Source organism: Lepidochelys olivacea (assembly GCF_965140295.1).
Source record: "Lepidochelys olivacea isolate rLepOli2 genome assembly, chromosome: 1".
NCBI classification, from domain to species: domain Eukaryota; kingdom Metazoa; phylum Chordata; order Testudines; family Cheloniidae; genus Lepidochelys; species Lepidochelys olivacea.
Genome location: NC_140411.1, coordinates 5,231,082 through 5,248,805, shown reverse-complemented (window position 1 = coordinate 5,248,805; position 17,724 = coordinate 5,231,082). Strand labels below are relative to the sequence as shown.

At 46.7% G+C, this 17,724-nt stretch overlaps 2 protein-coding genes across 2 annotated transcripts in view; both read right to left on the bottom strand.

The window, feature by feature from the left end:
• Positions 1–17,724, bottom strand: part of LOC311532985 (olfactory receptor 52P1-like) — a gene marked incomplete at its 3' end in the record, with an annotated part of 76,613 nt that overhangs the window by 25,934 nt on the left and 32,955 nt on the right. The gene's annotated exons all lie outside the window — the stretch shown is intronic.
• Positions 7,512–8,603, bottom strand: LOC311515542 (olfactory receptor 52P1-like; the record flags this gene model as incomplete). The annotated part of the gene is made up of 1 exon (XM_084618701.1): positions 7,512–8,603. Exon 1 carries the CDS (start codon positions 8,562–8,564, stop codon positions 7,512–7,514), a length of 1,053 nt encoding a protein of 350 aa, XP_084474827.1. The 5' UTR covers positions 8,565–8,603.

The following is a 17,724-nucleotide window of genomic DNA, read 5'->3' as shown; positions in this document are numbered from 1 at the left end:
ATCAAGCCCTGCACTTCCAGCAGTCGCTGCCCTCATAGAGTCTACAGATTCCAAGGCAGAGGAGCGATTGCCTGAGTAGGAAACACCCCCGTTTGGCCCTGGGTTCGGGGGGGACCCGTCGTGCGGTTTCCCGACCCGCTACGACACTGATTAGCCCAGTGATAACCTTTCCCACACTTGGGGCACTTCTTTGAGGGTCGGGCTGGTGCCTTAGATGAGCGACACTCCCGCTGAAAATGACCCTCCTTACCACAGCGGTAACAGCGCTTCCCCTCCTTCCCAGTTTTTCTGAGGGCGGCAGCCAGAACTCCAGCCTTGTGGGCTTGTGTGCCAATGTTCTGGCACGCCCACAGCATGTCTGAGAGCTCTAAAATACCAGAGGCTTGTGCTGCCTGGAGAGCACGGCGGCAATCCTCGTTTGCATTTTCAACTGCCAATTTTAACAGGAGCTCGTGAGCTGCCTCAGTGTTATCCACCTGTCGGAGGATAGCCTCCTGCAATCTGTTGGTAAAATCCAAAAAGGACTCTAAGGCACCCTGACGGATACTGACAAAGCTTTTGGTAGGCTTGCCTGAATCCGGGACCTTCTTGAAAGCATGCTGGGCACAGGTGGAAATAATGGGGAAGACAGCCTGAGGGAGTTGAGACTGCATCTCAATAGTAGCAAACGGGCCCTCCCCTGCCAAATGCTCATAAATGATACCTTGCTCTCTATATACCTGGGCTTGGCGTTCTGCCATCTGCCGATACTCACTAAGCCAAATAACATACTGACTGGGTGACAACATCATGAGCAGCAGCGTTTTCCAATCCTCAGGGATTAGGGAGTACCCAGTACCCATCCCTTCAATGAGACCACGCACAAAGGTGCTAGTCAGGCCAAATTCACGAATTGCTTTCTTTACCTCTCTAACCACCGAGTATGGCAGAGTGGTCCAGGTGCCCACGGGGTTGCCCTGGTCATCATTCTGGCAGGTCACCGGGCAAACGGAGACCAGATCAGCCAGCTCCTCTGCTGTAAGATCTGATCGAGCTTTCGCCGCGTGAACCATTTGTTGCACCAGCGAAAGCTTCTGAGCAGATGCAGATGACCCTCCGGGGGGCCCCACGGGGGGAGGGTGATCACACACCGGCTCCAGTGGGGAAGGCCAGGGAGGCGGTGGTAATAGAGGCACTGGGAGCGAAGCAGGGGGAGGGATGGCTGCAGGAGCGGACGGGGGTGGCAGGATCGGCAGCTCCTCTGTTGGGGCTGGAGAGGGCCTTTCCGAGGCGACACGCTGTGTCGCATCGCCAGGAGGGGGGATGGCTGCAGGGGCGGACGGGGGCGGCAAGAGCACCAGCCTCGCGAGGGAGGGTCTGTCCGAGGCGACACGCTGTACCACGTCGCAGCAGAGGTGCCAGGCATGTAAAGCCTACACGGGCGCCCGAGGCTATTTGTGCAATGTCTGGCCCAATCGCTCCCAGTCCGCTAGTTTAAGGCTTCCGGCTTCAGGATACCACGGGCACTTGGCACGCACCTCCTGTAGCAGGAGAGTGAGTTCTCGAGTGGGGCAGTCATGCTGAGCCTTACGCAGCAAATACTGCAGCTCATTGCGGTCTTGCACTTGCAAAGCAGAGAGGGAGCTTCCCATACTTACCACAATGAAAAATACTCACCGGGATCCACGAAGCGGATGAGTGACGCGTCTGAAACCCTTGCCGGGCGAGGTGAGTGCTGAGGGCCCCACGTTTGGGCGCCAGTTGTTGCGGTTCAGTGATGAGACAGAACACAGCTTTATGCAAGCAAACAGGCTGGTCAGCGGAGATGGGCTGTTCTGCCCCCCCCCGCCTTCCACCTTCTCCTTTTATTATATTTCTCCCCCTAAGCATTACACACTGCTACACAAAGGAATGTATGACGTTGATTCATATGCTTAGTTACCATCCTCTATCTACTACAATCCTGGTTCTCAGGCCTTGAGCCCAGGCTAAAGAAACCTCCCACAGTTGCTGTCCAAACAATCAAGTTCTCAGGGTTCATATCTAGCCCTTGTCCTTGGATAGAGCAATGTGTGCATTGCTCCTAGGAAACAGTCAGGGTGTGCCCCGCCTGCTTCCAGGTGGAATAGCTAGACATTAACCCTTCAACAGACATGAAAGTTGCTATATTACAACAACAACAACAAAAACCCTTCAAAAACAGACTCCAAGGAGAGACTGCTGAATTGGAATTAATTTGCAAACTGGATACAATTAACTTAGGCTTGAATAGAGACTCGGAATGGATGGGTCATTACACAAAGTAAAACTATTTCCCCATGTTTATTTCCCCCACCCCCGCCCACTGTTCCTCAGATGTCCTTGTTAACTGCTGGAAAGTTTTCACCCCCCTCCCCCCCCAACCCCCACCCTTCTCTCCTGCTGGTAATAGCTCATCTTAAATGATCACTCTGCTTACAGGTTTTTTTTTCCTTCATGTTCTGTGGGTATATAAATTTCCTCACTGTATTTTCCACTAAATGCATCCGATGAAGTGAGCTGTAGCTCACAAAAGCTTATGCTCAAATAAACTGCTTAGTCTCTAAGGTGCCACAAGTACTCCTCTCCAATTTTCTTTCAGTCGCTGTTTAACACATTCTAGTTGGTTTGAAGTTAATGCAGTGATCAGTGGGTCAAAGAAGTGTCCGGTGTGAAGAGAGTACCCCAGAGTGGGGACACCCTAGCCACTGTCCTGAGTGACCATGATGAGACTGGGGGTTCAGCCTTCCAGGAATCTTTGACTCAGCCATATCGCCATTACGAGGACTCTTCCAAACAGGAGAGTGGAAGGGGAGTCCTTGAGGTCAGGCAGGCCTCTGGGAAAAGGGAGTTGGAGTACGGACTTGGACTCTTTCACTACCAGTTCCCTTGGGGTGACGCAAAAGCCAGGAAAGATCCCAACAATAGTTCCCCACTTACATTAGGGAACTGTTAGAAAATGATGGGTTGGATTTATAGTGACGTATAAACAGATGTGTAATTGGTGAAATCTTTCAAGAATTGATAAAAGCCAAAATGTCTAACTTTGGGGAGAACATGAGAACATAAGAATGGCCGTACTGGGTCAGACCAAAGGTCCATCCAGCCCAGTATCCTGTCTATTGATAGTGGCCAATGCCAGGTGCAACGGAGTGTGTGAACCTAACAGGTAATGATCAAATGATCTCTGTTCTGCCATCCATCTCCAGTCTGACAAACAAAGACTAGGGACACCATTCCTTACCCATCCTGGCTAATAGCCATGAATGGACTTAACCTCCATGAATTTATCCAGTTCTCTTTTAAACCCTGTTATAGTCCTAGCCTTCACAACCTCCTCCGACAAGGAGTTCCACAGGTTGACTGTGTGCTGAGTGAAGAAGAACTTCCTTTCCTTGGTTTTAAACCTGTTGCCCATTAATTTCATTTGGTGGACCCCAGTTTTTATATTATGGGAACAAGTAAATAACTTTTCCTTATTCATTGTCTCCACACCACTCATGATTTTATATACCTCTATCATATCCCCCCTTAGTCTCATAGATTCATAGATATTAAGGTCAGAAGGGACCATTATTATCGTCTAGTTTGAGCTCCTCCACAATGCAGGCCACAGAATCTCACCCACCCACTCCTGCAATAAACCTCTCATCTATGTCTGAGCTATTGAAGTCCTCAAATCATGGATTAAAGACTTCAAGTGCAGAGAATCCTCCAGCAAGTGACCCGTGCCCCATGCTACAGAGGAAGGCGAAAAACCCCCAGGGCTTCTTCCAATCTGCCCTGGAGGAAAATTCCTTCCTGACCCCAAATATGGTGATCAGCTGAACCCAGAGCATGTGGGCAAGATTCACCAACCAGATACCCAAGAAAGATTTCTCTGTAGTAACTCAGATCCCACCCCATCTAACATCCCATCACAGGCCATTGGGCCTATTTACCAAAGATCAATTAATTGCCAAAATCATGTTATTGCAACATACCATCTCCTCCATAAACTTATCGAGCTTAATCTTGAAGCCAGGTAGGTCTTTTGCCCCCACTGCTTAAACCCCTAATCATTTTAGTTACCCTTCTCTGAACCTTTTCTAATGCCAGTATATCCTTTCTGAGTTGAGGAGACCACATCTGTATGCAGTATTGAAGATGTGGGCACACCATGGATTTATATAAGGCAATAAAATATTCTCTGTCTTATTCTTTCTCCCTTTTTTAATGATTCCTAACATCCTGTTAGCTGATGTTATGAAGATGGCTCAGTTTTGGGAATCTCTCTAACGTCCTCAGCCATGAAGACTGAAGGAAAGAATTCATTTAGTTTCTCCATAATGACTTTATCATCTTTAAATGCTCCTTTTGTATCTCAATTGTCCAGGGGTCCCACTGGTTGTTTAAGAGGCTTCCTGCTTCTGATGTACTTAAAAATATTTTGTTCTTAACTTTTAAGTTTTTGGCTAGCTGTTCTTCAACTCCTTTTTGGCTTTTCTTATTACATTTTTACACTTAATTTGGCAGTGTTTATGGTCCTTTCTATATACCTCACTAGGATTTGACTTCCACTTTTTAAAAGATGCCTTTTCGTATTTCACTGTTTGTTTGACATGGTTCTTAAGCTCTTGTTTAGTTCTTTTACTGTGTTTTTTTTCATTAGGGGTAATTTAATTGTGGAAGTCTTGTTTACTCCTTCACATTACACAAGAACCAGGGATGACTGAAGGAAATTAATAGGCTGCAGGCTAAGATATTCAGGGATTCAACCCCATGATCTGGGAATCCCTGGCATCTGATTGCCTATGCTTGGACTGGAGAACAGGAGATGGATCCATCAAGAACAGCCTGTTCTGTTCTTTCAGTGTGAAGATTGGTATTGGTCACTGTCAGAAGACAGGATACTGGACTAGATGGACCATTGGTCTGACCAGCATGGCTGTTTTTATGTTCTTATCTTAGTCTTCTTTTTCTTCTCTGGGTGGTGCTCCTTGTAGTTGATGGGGCCCACATGCCTCACTACATCAAAGAGTCCCTGCCAATGAACCAATCATCTGAAGAGCAAGCTTGGTTGTAACCATAACACACAATCACCCAGTCGGAACACTCACAGCTAGACCCCTTTATTATCGGCCTTCTCTTGTACCTGCTGTGCATTTAGCAAAATTTTTCGAGCAAACACTCACAAAATCTCGAGGCAATTTCTTAATTGAAGAATTTATTGGTCTATGTTCATTACCTGAGGACTTCCAAGACAGCAGTTCAAAGGGCGAAAACTTGAAGCCTTGAGGCACCTCCCTGATTGGTTAAAGGAGGTTGGGGAGGAGTTGATCGTAATGTTCGGAATCTGAGGCTACAGAATTCAATAATGTCTCCAGAACAGTTCCTTGAAATCACTCTACCAACTCATCGGTTTGGAGATGGTAGATCAACATTCTTAATGTCTTTACCCTCAGTAGTCCTTGATCTCTAAGGATTTATTGGGGTATTACCACCCAGAAAAGGACTTTCATAAGGTAATTCACTCGTTTTGCTCATACTCAGGGTGATGGGATTCTGCCTAGGGGGAAATAAACCTCTCCGGATGCCTTTGTCATCGAACCATGCCTGCGGTCTTTCTTTCTGAATAACATCAAGGACTGCTGAATTAGTAGGTTGCCTTACCTGCCAACACTGATAATTTTGGAGCTCCAAGGAGAGAAGCACTGAACAATGTTACAGAGGCAACACCATTCCAGGTCTTAACAATTCCGGACGACACTCTGAGTCCAGGGATGAACAATTCTACTGTCTGGGGCAAGTCAGTGATTGTTTTGCCTCCTGCACAAAGTATTGTCACTGTCTCAGTCACTCGGGTTGCACCACTTCTCCATTCACTACGGAGAGTTGCTCATAGACATGGCTAAGGATAAGATTAAGTCATAGAAGTCACAGATTCTGTGACTTTCGGAGACCTCTGTGACATTTACCACTTCAGCCCTGGGGCAGCGGGTGGAGGCTCCTGAGCTCTCAGTTGCCATGTGTGGCCAAGGAACCAGCAGCTTTCAGCCACCTCTGGCGGTGGGGGTATGTGGCCCTCCAAGTGGCTCTTGGCCGTGTGGGGACCCAGATCTCGGAGCTGCCACTGGCAGTGGGAGCCGTGGAGCTCTCTCACATGGGCTGCAGCAGGGGCTCGGGACCTCTGAGGTGCTGGGGCTGCAGTGGGGGCCACAGAGCTGTTATCTGCAGTGGCAGTAAGTGCTGGACCCTCACCCGTCCTGAAGTGCGGCTCAGGCTCTCATACTCCTGATGAGGCTTTAATCTTCCCCATTTCAGTCTCCCCCGCAGACCCTCGTGACCTGTTGGTGACTTTTACTAAAACTATCTTTGACAAAAAACCTTAGTCATGACTATTCAACTGGTCTTCCCATCTTCCTGAAAATAATTGTGTTGTGGGCCAGGATATCCCTCCCCGGGTGAACGCATTCTGGATGCTGTCGAGGGTTGTGGTGAATGAAGGCCCATGGACCTGGCTTGAAGTGTCCTCCACAGCATCATATTTGTCCTCCCCTATTCCTACCAACTCTGTCAGTTCTAGTCATCCTCCCACCAGGCCGTCAGCCTCCATCTTCTCAGTTAGCTGTTTCCCCAATTTCTTTATGACTTCATCAAAGTGATTCCTGTCCCTCACCAACATGACCAGAAAGGCAGATATTGGAATAATTGCCCAAGTAAGTTTATTAAGGTTTTGCACAACTAAGTTTCCACACCAGATTTCTGTTATTAGTCCAAAGGGTGCGTGGTGTTGATTACATCCAAAATACAGTTATAAGCAATTACAGACTTTGTGTTATATCCAAGCAACAATATAGTTATATGTTTAAGCAGCGTCTCAATAACAATGAGGACTCTGGTGGAACCTTATGGACTAACAGATTTATTTGGCCATTAGCTTTTGTGGGAAAAAACCTACTTCAATAAAAGCTTATGCTTAAGGCTTATAACTTAAAGCTTCAGACAGCTCTGTTTGATCAGAATGGAAGATAATCTTACAGGCAGTCTGATTCAAAACATAGAGAATCCCTCTAGGCAAAACCTTAAGTTACAAAAAGATACAAAAAACAGGAATACACATGTCCTCCAGCACAGTGAATTTCCAAGCCAAAACAAAGAAATCCGAACGCATTTTCTCGCTAGATTTCTTACTAACTGTACAGGAGTTGAAGGGCTTGCATCCTTGATCTGTTCCCAGCAACGGTATCACACAGACAGACAAAAGCTTTTCCCTCCCTCCAGATTTGAAAGTACCTTGTCCCTCATTGGTCATTTTGGGTCAGGTGCCAGCGAGGTTACCTTAGCTTCTTAACCCTTTACTGGTGAAAGGATTTTCCCTCTGCTAGGAGGTACAACTCGTAAGAACTGCATAGTCAAGGAAGGCTGGCTTTTTTACAGGTTGTTTGTGAGCATACTCTTCCTCCATGCCAGGGGTAACTGGGGAACCATGGCACTCACAGAACTTCTGGTCTTCCTCCCAAACCGCATCCTACTTAGTGCTGGTTCACATGCTCTCTGACAATTTGACAGTTCCCTGATGGACACTGCAGGCCTGAGAAGATATCGTCTCTTGTGTCTGCAGAACTTTGCGTGAACTTTGTGTCTGCAGAACTTCTGCAGGTGTATTTGACTACTTTGTCACGAAGCTCTTTCGTTTTGACCCCATAAATGATAGGGTTGAGCATTGGAGGGATGAGGAGATAGAGGTCAGCTAAGATGATATGAACATAGGGTGCAATGCCTTGACCAAAGTGGTGTGTAAGAATGGAGAAGAAGGTAGGGGTATAATATGTCAGCATCACACAGATGTGGGTTGTGCAAGTGTTGAGGGCTTTCTGGTGGGCTTTATGAGAGGAGATTCTGAGGACGGCCCTGATGATCAGACCATACGACAGGGCAATGAACATCAGGTCAAACCCAATGATTATAAACATTAGCACAGAACCATATATCCTGCTGACTCTGATGTGCCCACACACCATCTTCTCCAGAGCTATGTGCTCACATTGCGTGTGGGGGATAATGCGGTTGGCACAGAATGGCTGCTGACTCAGGAGCAGGGGCAGGGGCAGAATGAAGAGAACAGCTCTTATCAAACCTGCAAGCCCTAGCTTAGCTATTTGTGCATTGCTGAGGATGGTGGCATATCTCAGAGGGTTACATACGGCAACGTAGCGATCGAAGGCCATTGTCACGAGGGTGGATGAGTGCATCACAGAAATCGTGTGGAGGAAGAACATCTGGGTGAGGCAGCCAGTCACAGTAATGCCTTTCAAATTGAACCAAAATATGCCCAGTGCCTTTGGCACAACAAAGGTCGGTGTGGCAATGTCTGTAAGTGCCAGCATGCAGAGCAGCAGGTACATCGGCTTCTGCAGAGTCTGTTCCTTACCTACAACACACAGAACCATGAAATTTCCCAACAGGCTGATAATGTAGAATGTAAAGAAAGGGATGGAAATCCAGATGTGGGCAGCCTCCAGGCCAGGGATGCCCATTAGGATGAAAGTTGAAGCGTCAGAGTGGGTGAAGTTGAAAGGTGCCATGAAGCAGTTGATTCATCGATACGACTCAGAAATGCTCAAGGTGCCTGTAAAGGGAGAAAAGCACAGCAAGGGGGTTCTTATTTGTAAAAAATAATATGGTAAATATGTTATAGTTATGAACATTCTCGGAGTCTTCTTGAGTGAGGAGTGAAGAACCACCGACGATGTCACTCCCTGCTTTCCATAGATTTAGTATATGGAAGGAACCGTTTGTTTCAAAACTTGGTTTCCAGACTAGTTTGTGGGAAAATTACAGACTCCCCAAAATGGAGTCCAGAGTTATGTGGCCTGGTCACATGGCCTTTTAGAGTCATAGCATCCACTACGTATAGTCTGTCTGAAGCATTCTCAGGGAGGCTCACCAGGTGGGAGATAAGCTTCTCTAAAGGCATATTGTTTCCCCCAAAGTCTCATTGCCCTGAATAGGCCCTTCCCAACCATCTATCTAGACTGACATCACGTTCCCTAGTGGGCGTTACTCACTTGTAACTGCATTTGAAATACAGAGAAGTCGTCAATATTCAGAACTTCTGACAAAAATTATAAATGTATACAAATAGGATAACCATATTCAGAAAGTCATAACTTTTCTAATGACATCTTACATGGTCCATCTTGCATAAACTGTATCATAATTATGCTATAATCATATAATCATATAATCATATCACAATGAACAGTACGGGATACATTGTTACAAAAAAAAACAATAGCTATTTCTACCAGTGAAATGCCTGAAGTTACACAACAACAACAGTTGGAAACAAAACTGAGTAAACTTGTGACACCCAGATTGTAGTTCTGTGGCTTGCCAAGGTAAAGAGACCCTGAAACTCCCCAAATGCATGCTGTACCAAGAAAGGTCCCAAAGCTGGCCTTGGACCAACAATCACAAAGAAAAACGTAATTTCAGCAGCACTGCCCACCTGTCCACCTACATGATGCTGTGAGACCCTATGACGTTCCCCTCTGGTGTTATCAAGACTGGTGATCTGTTTGGACACCTCAGTCCTTGACTCTGGGAGCCAGACTTCCCCTGCTCAGCTGTTCGAACCCCCACTCCTGGGCTGTTCAGGCACAGTCTCTGGCATGTAAGCTATTCTTTGGATTATGCAACCGAATGACACTAGCTAATATCTCCTTTCCCAGACACAACCTTACTCTTGCAGTGTCCAGGTGTGCCCGCAAGAGACTGCAAGCTTATATGAGTTTGTCAGTTTGAGAAAGAAATGGAGATGCCCCAGGCTTGTTATCCCAAGGGGAGTCTCTTACATGCTTCAAACCAAACACACTGCTTCAGGTAGAATAAACAACAAATGTATTAACTACAAAGATAGAATTTAAGTGATATTCAGTGATAGGCAAAAAGTCAGAGTGGTTACCAAAAGAAAAGAAAATGTAAGCACACAGTCTAAGCTTTCAATCCTATTAGACTGGGCAACATCTAGATTAAGGATTTTTCTCACCCCACTGGATACTGCAGTCCTTAATATACAAGTTTCCTGTGTAAACCTGGGCCAATTTCCCCTGTTGGAGTCTTGTCTTCTTCTCAGAGTCTCAGTTGCTTCCAGTGAAGGTGGGGGCAGGAGAAGGGCTCAGTATGTGTTGTTAGGGGACGCAGAGGGATGGGGGGTGGCTGAGGAGCCCACCCTCCTTGGTATATGGGTTGTGAAAGAAGGTCCCTGCCCATGGGGACTGAATGCCTTCCAGGGAAAGGAGGCACTTCAGTCCCCTCGTGAGAGGTTTGAAGTAAGGGCAGCATTATGGGAAGCTGCCAGGAATCTTTCAAGTTTGGTGCTGCTTCAGCAAGGGCAGCTGAAGGGTTGTAGATTAGTTAGGGGGTGTGAAAGATGATTTGGCACAACAGGGTTTAAAGTCAAAAGCAGAGTTAACAGACCACCTTTAGAGACTGGACCTGGGACTTGGTCCTTGGGGAGTGGAGAGAAAGAAGGGGAAGGAAAAAAGAGTTTCAAAGTGCAACCTGCCTTTCCACACACTTTTGTTTTTTCTGAAGTTTTAATGGAGGGTACTTTGGATACGTATGTGAAATGTTTTTGGTGATTTTGGACAAAGTATGAAGGAGGTCTGTTGTATCCCACTGGAATTTTTGGAGTAAAAGATCCATGGGCATCCATGGAGACAAATGTTTTACTGCCTCTCTGAACAATCTCAAGGTAAAGACAACACAGGTTAAGGCAGCTGTGTGGCAATAATTGTACTTTTTGGCTAAGTTCTTACAGACAAATTGCACTACCTTAAAGAACTAAATGTAGGAGTAAGTGATTTAAAGAAGTGAGTGAAAAGTTACAAATAGCTTTTGCGAAAATTGATAATACAGGGTTTTCTGGAAAGTAAACATTTGGGAGTTGTGGAAATGGTAAAAGGTAACTGTTGTAGTGTTACAAGAGGGAAGTTTTTGTTTAATGATCAAACCCAGTTATATCACTGTAATTGTATGTGCAACTCTGTGCAGTCGCATTGGATGGAAGCTTGGTAATTAAATTACCCAAGGGGGGGTCATGTAGAGTGGCTACTCCCACCACTACGCTTCTGTCCCCAGAAGCCTTTACAGCTATTCTGAGGGAAAATAGGCCCTTTTCCCACAGAAATGGTCTATAAGGGACTGCTGCAGGCAGCAGGCAGAGAGAGAATCTGATCAAAATTATTTGACTTGGGTAATGTAATCAAAATCGCAAAAGGATGTAAGGGGTTTCTATTGGAACTTAACTTGGCTGTCCCTGGTTGTGTCTAGTTGTACAAGATGGAAGTGCAATCGAGGTACAGTTGTGTAGGGGAGTGATCACAGTGCAGGGGATGTTGGGCAGAGGAGAATTTTGTGTGTGCACACAGGTAGAAGAGAAGGAAAAGGGGAAGAATGATGGGAACACTGAGCCTTGGGTGGCTCTGGGGGATCAGATTGTTGCTTTGGTGGGTGTGCATGAAAACTCTGTGGGCATGGGAGGCAGTTACACCTTGTGTAAAATTAATATGGCTAATATAATGTTATGGATGTTAAACTATATTGAAGGAATGTGCATTTTCCCAGGACGTGTGCAGTATATATTGGAGAAGGGGTAAAAGAAATGCAGATGTAAGCAGAGTCAGGATGAGCTCCACCCTGACATCTGGTGGTGAGGTGTGGCAAGTTGTGGAAAAGAACTTCAGGGGCCGATCTCATTTGCATAGGCACACCCACCACGCCTAGAATGAGACCATAGCTGCCCAAATGGTCACTTTGGCTGTTGTGGGATCCCCAGTGTCTCTGTTATTGGGGCGGGAAGAATAAATTGTTATTACCCTGATTATGGAAACTGTGCTTGGAACTGCACGTGGCCTTTTGTTATGATGGAGGGATTCACCATCAACTAAGTAGCACTCGCTAGGCAAGGGTCATGGGTTCCAAAACTGTGTGAATGGAGAGAGGCTGGGGACAAGTATTAATACTTGGTGGCATGGGCCCCTTGGTGCGGGCCTTATATGCTAATTGCACTTCCTCCTCTCTCCACTGTGGAATATCAGAGCTAATTTTGATTTCATTAGAAGTCTAGTTATAGGCTGCTGAGCTCACTTTGGGCTGACAGTGCACCAGCACTGGGGCTCCCCTATTATAAGCTGAATTCACCTAAGAGCTGAAATCTCTGAGTGTTGTGTTAAGTAGTGGGGGAGCCTGAAGATATATTGTGGAGCAGTTCGATGCGGCACAGTGTGTGGATGGCAGGAGCTGCTTGTGGGCCGTGGAGCTGAGTGAAGGAGTTCGTGGGGCGGCTGGCAGAGCGGAGCGGAGCACAGCTGAGCGAAGGAGTTCGTGGGGCGGCTGGCGGAGCGGAGCGCAGCTGAGCGAAGGAGTTCGTGGGGCGGCTGGCGGAGCGGAGCGGAGCGCAGCTGAGCGAAGGAGTTCGTGGGGCGGCTGGCGGAGCGGAGCGCAGCTGAGCGAAGGAGTTCGTGGGGCGGCTGGTGGAGCAGAGCGCAGCTGAGCGAAGGAGTTTGTGGGGCGGCTGGCGGAGTGGAGCGCCACTATGGAGCTATGGGGCGGTCAGCTTCAGATCACGTAAGGTGCCTCTTACCCCTGTCCCATTTCTACCCAGGTTGGGAGGTAAAGCTCCGCAGATAAACTTTCGAACTCTGGGGCTGCCCTGACCAGGGACAGAGACTTTTGGGGCATTGGACTTTTGGGACTTTGGGTGATTTGGGGTTGCTGGACTCAAGGACCAAAGGGAAAAGGGCATGCCCCAATTTGCCTGGGGTGGGTTTTTTTTTGCTCATGGGTTGTGTTATGAATCCTGTTGGTGGTGTTTCCCCAACATAATGCCACATTGTTTCTCTCTGTTATTAAAAGACTTTTGCTACACTCAGACTATGTGCTTGCGAGAGGGGAAGTATTGCCTCTTGGAGGCGCCCAGCGGGGGTGGTATATATTTGTCCCAGGTCACTGGGTGGGGGCTCGAGCCGGTTTGCATTGTGTTATTGGAATGGAACCCCTAGATATTGAACCCGGCCCTTGTTGCTGCCAACTCTGACGGGCAGAAGGGTTACACAAACAAAACATGGTACTTAATTAGAATCCCATTAGGGCTCTAAAAGGGGCCACAATAGGTTGTGCTATCTTTTTCAGATTTCTGTGTGTTTTGGAGCAGGAGATGAAAGTGGAAAGAAATCAGAACTCTAGTGTAAGTGGAATGTTTCCATTTTAAGACAGTCTCTGAGTTGCTTACAGCTTTGGATCCAGAAGCAAGCTAGTAAGCCTCTGTGTAAATGCAAATTACCTAGCAGATGAGCACAAAGGAACTGCAAATAATGAATACATCTTGTCAGCAAACAAGTTACTAGAAGACTCAGATTATGGCCCTCCAGGAAAGGAAGGTGAAAAAAACAAGTCAAACCTGAAAATCGGGGGGCAGGATAACCTGAAGGGGTGGGTGGGTGTGTGGGGGGGTGGGTGGGGGAAATGGGAACAGAGAATGGGGGTAAGGAAACCCAGAATCACGTTTTGCTAAAGGGGGAAATGGGAACAGGGAATGGGGATGGGGAAATTGGAATCATGTTTGGCTAAGGGCAGGAATGGGAACAGGGACACAGGTGTAAGACACTGTGGTGTCAGAGCTGGGAAGGGGGACACTAAGGAAGGAAACTGGAATCATGTTTGCTGGAAGTTCATCCCAATAAACATCAAATTGTTTGCACCTTTGGACTTCGGGTATTGTTGCTCTCTCTTCATGCAAGAAGGACCAGGGAAGTAAGTGGGTGAAGGAATATGCCCCCTAACATGTGTCCACTCTGTCTGTTTTATAGCCTCAGTCCATGTGCTTGCGGGGCACAAGTCCAGGCATGTCTGGGGGGCATTGCTGAGTCTCTCCAAGCAAGGTTGAGCAATTCCCTTTGTGGGGCCTCGTGCACGTGAGTCATTGCATTGGAGCTCCCTTGCTGGACAAGGGCCCTGGATGGGTTGTTTGACACCCTGCCCCGCTATTGGTCACTTTCCTTGCTGTTGCCTCTGGAGAGCTAATATCTGACTTATTCCCCAACTTACAGCATGTTTTAGTGACCACCATAGAACACCATTCTCCTAACTCCATGTACATTAATGATACACATATGTGGACAGAGACATGACTTTCAGCAGATCATAACCTTTCCCCTGAGACCTTACAAGGCATGGTTCATATGTAAAATCATGTTTATATGAAAATGAGGACTATGGGGGTTACAGTATGCTCCCCGATGATAGAGAATGTCTCACCTCCCCCCTTAGTTTGCTACAAGAGGGTTAGTCACTGACTAGCTCAAAGGCAGGGTGTGTTATAGTTCTCTTGGCACCCAGCCTTCAAGGCCATGAGGCGGTGTGCCTCAGTTTCCCCATTCAGACACTGCAAACCAGGTTTCTCTGCTTGTTACCCTTCCCTTTATATTTTTGACACAGGCTGAGTACCTGGGTTCCCAGATGCTGATGCAGCCTTCCTTCTAGTGTCCTCGGCATTATGCCCCAAGTGACGAGTGGGGAGACATTCCTCTAGCCCCACTATTCCTTCCCCAGTTTCCTCCTCTGGGCCCCCTCCTAAGACACATTTCCGTGTGCTCCATAGGAAGTGATCTTTCTTTTGTTCAGCTGCAAAACTCGGCCAGTTAACAGCTGAGACAGTTTTCTTACTCACTGACAACATCTCCCCTGCCTCTGTGCCTGAGGGCATGTTGCCTAGTCTCAGCCCCCTCCCATACTTGGAAGCATCCTGCTTCCGTGTGTTACAGAGTGACAGGCATCCTCACTCACCTCAGTGGTTTCTGAGATTCCCTGCCCCTTCTCTAGGCTCTCCTCTGGGACACATTTCTCTATGCTCCCTAGAGTTTGTCTCTGGTTTAGCTGTGACCTGCTGGAAGGTAACAACCTGGACAGTTCTCTCCCTGGCAGGTATTATACCCCTATCCCTTCCTGTTGCGATGTTGCCTCCAGCTTGAGTGCAGGAGTTGGTCTCAACCAGCCTCCCGCCTGGAAGCATGTGGCTTCCCGCTGCTGCAGAAGAATCAAAGAGATTCTCTCCCATTCTCTCAGCAGTTCCTGAGACCTTACTCTTTCCCTCGGGTCCCAGGATAAAACTCCCTCCTGCAGCAGGCAAATACTTTAAGCTGAACTGCACAGAAAAAAACATGAGCATGGAGCAGGTCGACGAAGAGGTGTTCCAATCTCCACAGTCCAAACACTTTCCAGACCTTCCCACACCACAAGGATTTTACCTAGTGGTATGAGGAATCTGCTTTCGCCCACCCTCACAATCTCGGCCATTTGGCCAGGTAGCATACTGTCTTTTGGGACCACACTCTGCTTCATCAGAGAAATCTGGGCCCCTGTATCCCTCTGCCCCAAGTACTTCCTACCATCCATTTGGAGAGTGTTAACATGCTCCATGTCTGGTACTGCAGAGGCTAATCTCACAAAACCAATATGATTATTTTTTTGTTGCTTGGGGAATTTCTGTGGTGAGGACAGCAGAACTAACATGAGCTATTGGTTGCCTGCTTCCTCCTAGCACAGGGCATTTATTCCTCAGGTGATCAGTGGAATTACACTGACAGCACCTTTTGAGCTCTTCTGCTTTTACAGGAGATTTGGGATGGGGGTTAGAGGAATATTTTTGGGTCAGAGAATGTTTAGGCTTCCAACCCCGTACTGTCTTCCGAAGGGCAAAATGGGATCCTCCCTTCCCACCAGTTGTAAACCCCTCTTTCTGTGGCCTGCCCTCAATAGACACCTGAGTCTAATCAAAGTCATCAGCTAAAAAAGCCATCTCAGCCCCAGACTTTACATCTTTGTCCCACAGACACTGCTTTACTTCAGCCGTACATATGTTGCGGAAATGCTCTTGAGCGAAAAGTCCAAGCATTCCTTCAAAACTTGCCACCTCTTTACCCCTCACCCATTTTCCCAAAAAATCTTTCACGTTCTTTACATATTCCCCATTACTCATCCCAATATGCCTCTTAAGATTCCTAAATTTAACTCTATATGTTTCAGGGTTAATCTGAAAACTTCGCAAAACAGTATCTTTTAATTTACAGTAGTCTCTAAAGCATCTTCGTTAGGCATTCCATTGAAATCATTTGGAGCTTTGCCAGTGAATTTTGCAATCTCTTACCAGCAGGGATTTCATGTATCACACACAGCCTTTCAAAGGCAGTCAGATATTCAGCAATATCATCCTCCTGACTGTCTGCAGGACACGAGTGTTCCCATTTGTGGATTTTTGTAGTGATGGGAGTCACTTGGCTCAGGGGCCTCTGCTTCTGCTTCTTTATCAAGTCCAGTTGGTGTTTTCATTTTCTCTCTCTCTCTCTTTCTTCCTGCCCTCTCTCTCTCTTTCTCTCTCTCTCTCTCTCTTTCGCTCTTTTTCTTCCATAGCCCTTTGGTGTGCAGCCTTCTCTTCTTTGACCTCATTGCTGCTTGCCACGTTTGAAACTTGCCGTAGTTTCCCTTCTCTGCTGCTTCCAGTTTTTCCAGCTCTAGTTTTGTAGCTGCAGCGTCGGTAGTCATTTTTCAGCTTTCTTGTGCTTAATTCCCTCATTGAAATTAAACAAACAGAAAATGACATAACAGTGCCTCCTCCTGACTGTCCTTAGCCACTGCACGTTCTCACAGGACGAAGGATGGTCCAGACGGGGACGGTGTCAGAGAAAATCTGCTAGAGTGTGATCTGTTAGAGAGCTTATTCCTTCACTCTCCCACCTCCCTGCTCCTTCTCGCATGAACAGAGAGCAACAATACCCGAAGTCCGAAGGTGAAAACAATTCGATGTTTATTGGGGTGAACTTCCAGCAAGCTTAAATACAGGTTCCTTTTTCCTTATTTTCGAATCCCAACTTATTTCCTGTTTGCCCCTAATTTATATAGTAATATTCTTAGCTATACCTTAACCAATCATTCTACTGAAATGTAACTAAACAATCCTAACATATTGTAACATGATTAGCTAACCAATTATATCCCACCACCTTAATTAGTTTACAAAATAAATTTTTCAGCAGACAGAAAAAATCACAGATCCAGACAGAGACCATGCCAATAAACAATAGCAAAGTGGGAACTATAATGACAAAACAATACAGAAGTGAGGATTTCACAACTACATCTATAAAGACATAAGAGTTTCCCAGCTGTGTCTATTGATAAGTGATTTCTTACCAGACAGAAAACTATCAACCTCAATTTCCTTTTACATCTTCTAGGCACTTCCCTTTCTCTGGAGGTGATAGGCTCTATCAGGACAGGATTGTATCATAACAGCCCAATAGCACCTTCTTTCAATGTGTCTATTTTGGAATGTGAGGAGGTGACCGGTCGCTTCCCAGCTTTTGGCTGCCTGTGCTGGTTAGCCAAAGGTCTTAGCCTAATAACAGGGCCTTGGACTGTCTCAGTAGGAGAAGGAACTTACACTGGCAGACAGTGATTTTGATTCTTTCTTTTCTATCTCTAACTAGCCAAGTGATAAGAATACACCTAAATTCTTAAAGTAGAGGCCTTTACAGAGAAGCCTGAATATCCATATCCCAACATGATCCACTTTACATTCCAGGCTGAGACACCTCCCGGATGCAGGAGGCCTCATGACACCACTTTGGGCTGTGCATTGGGGAGGACGTCCAGTCCCCATTTTCCATAATTTCAGGACTCCGA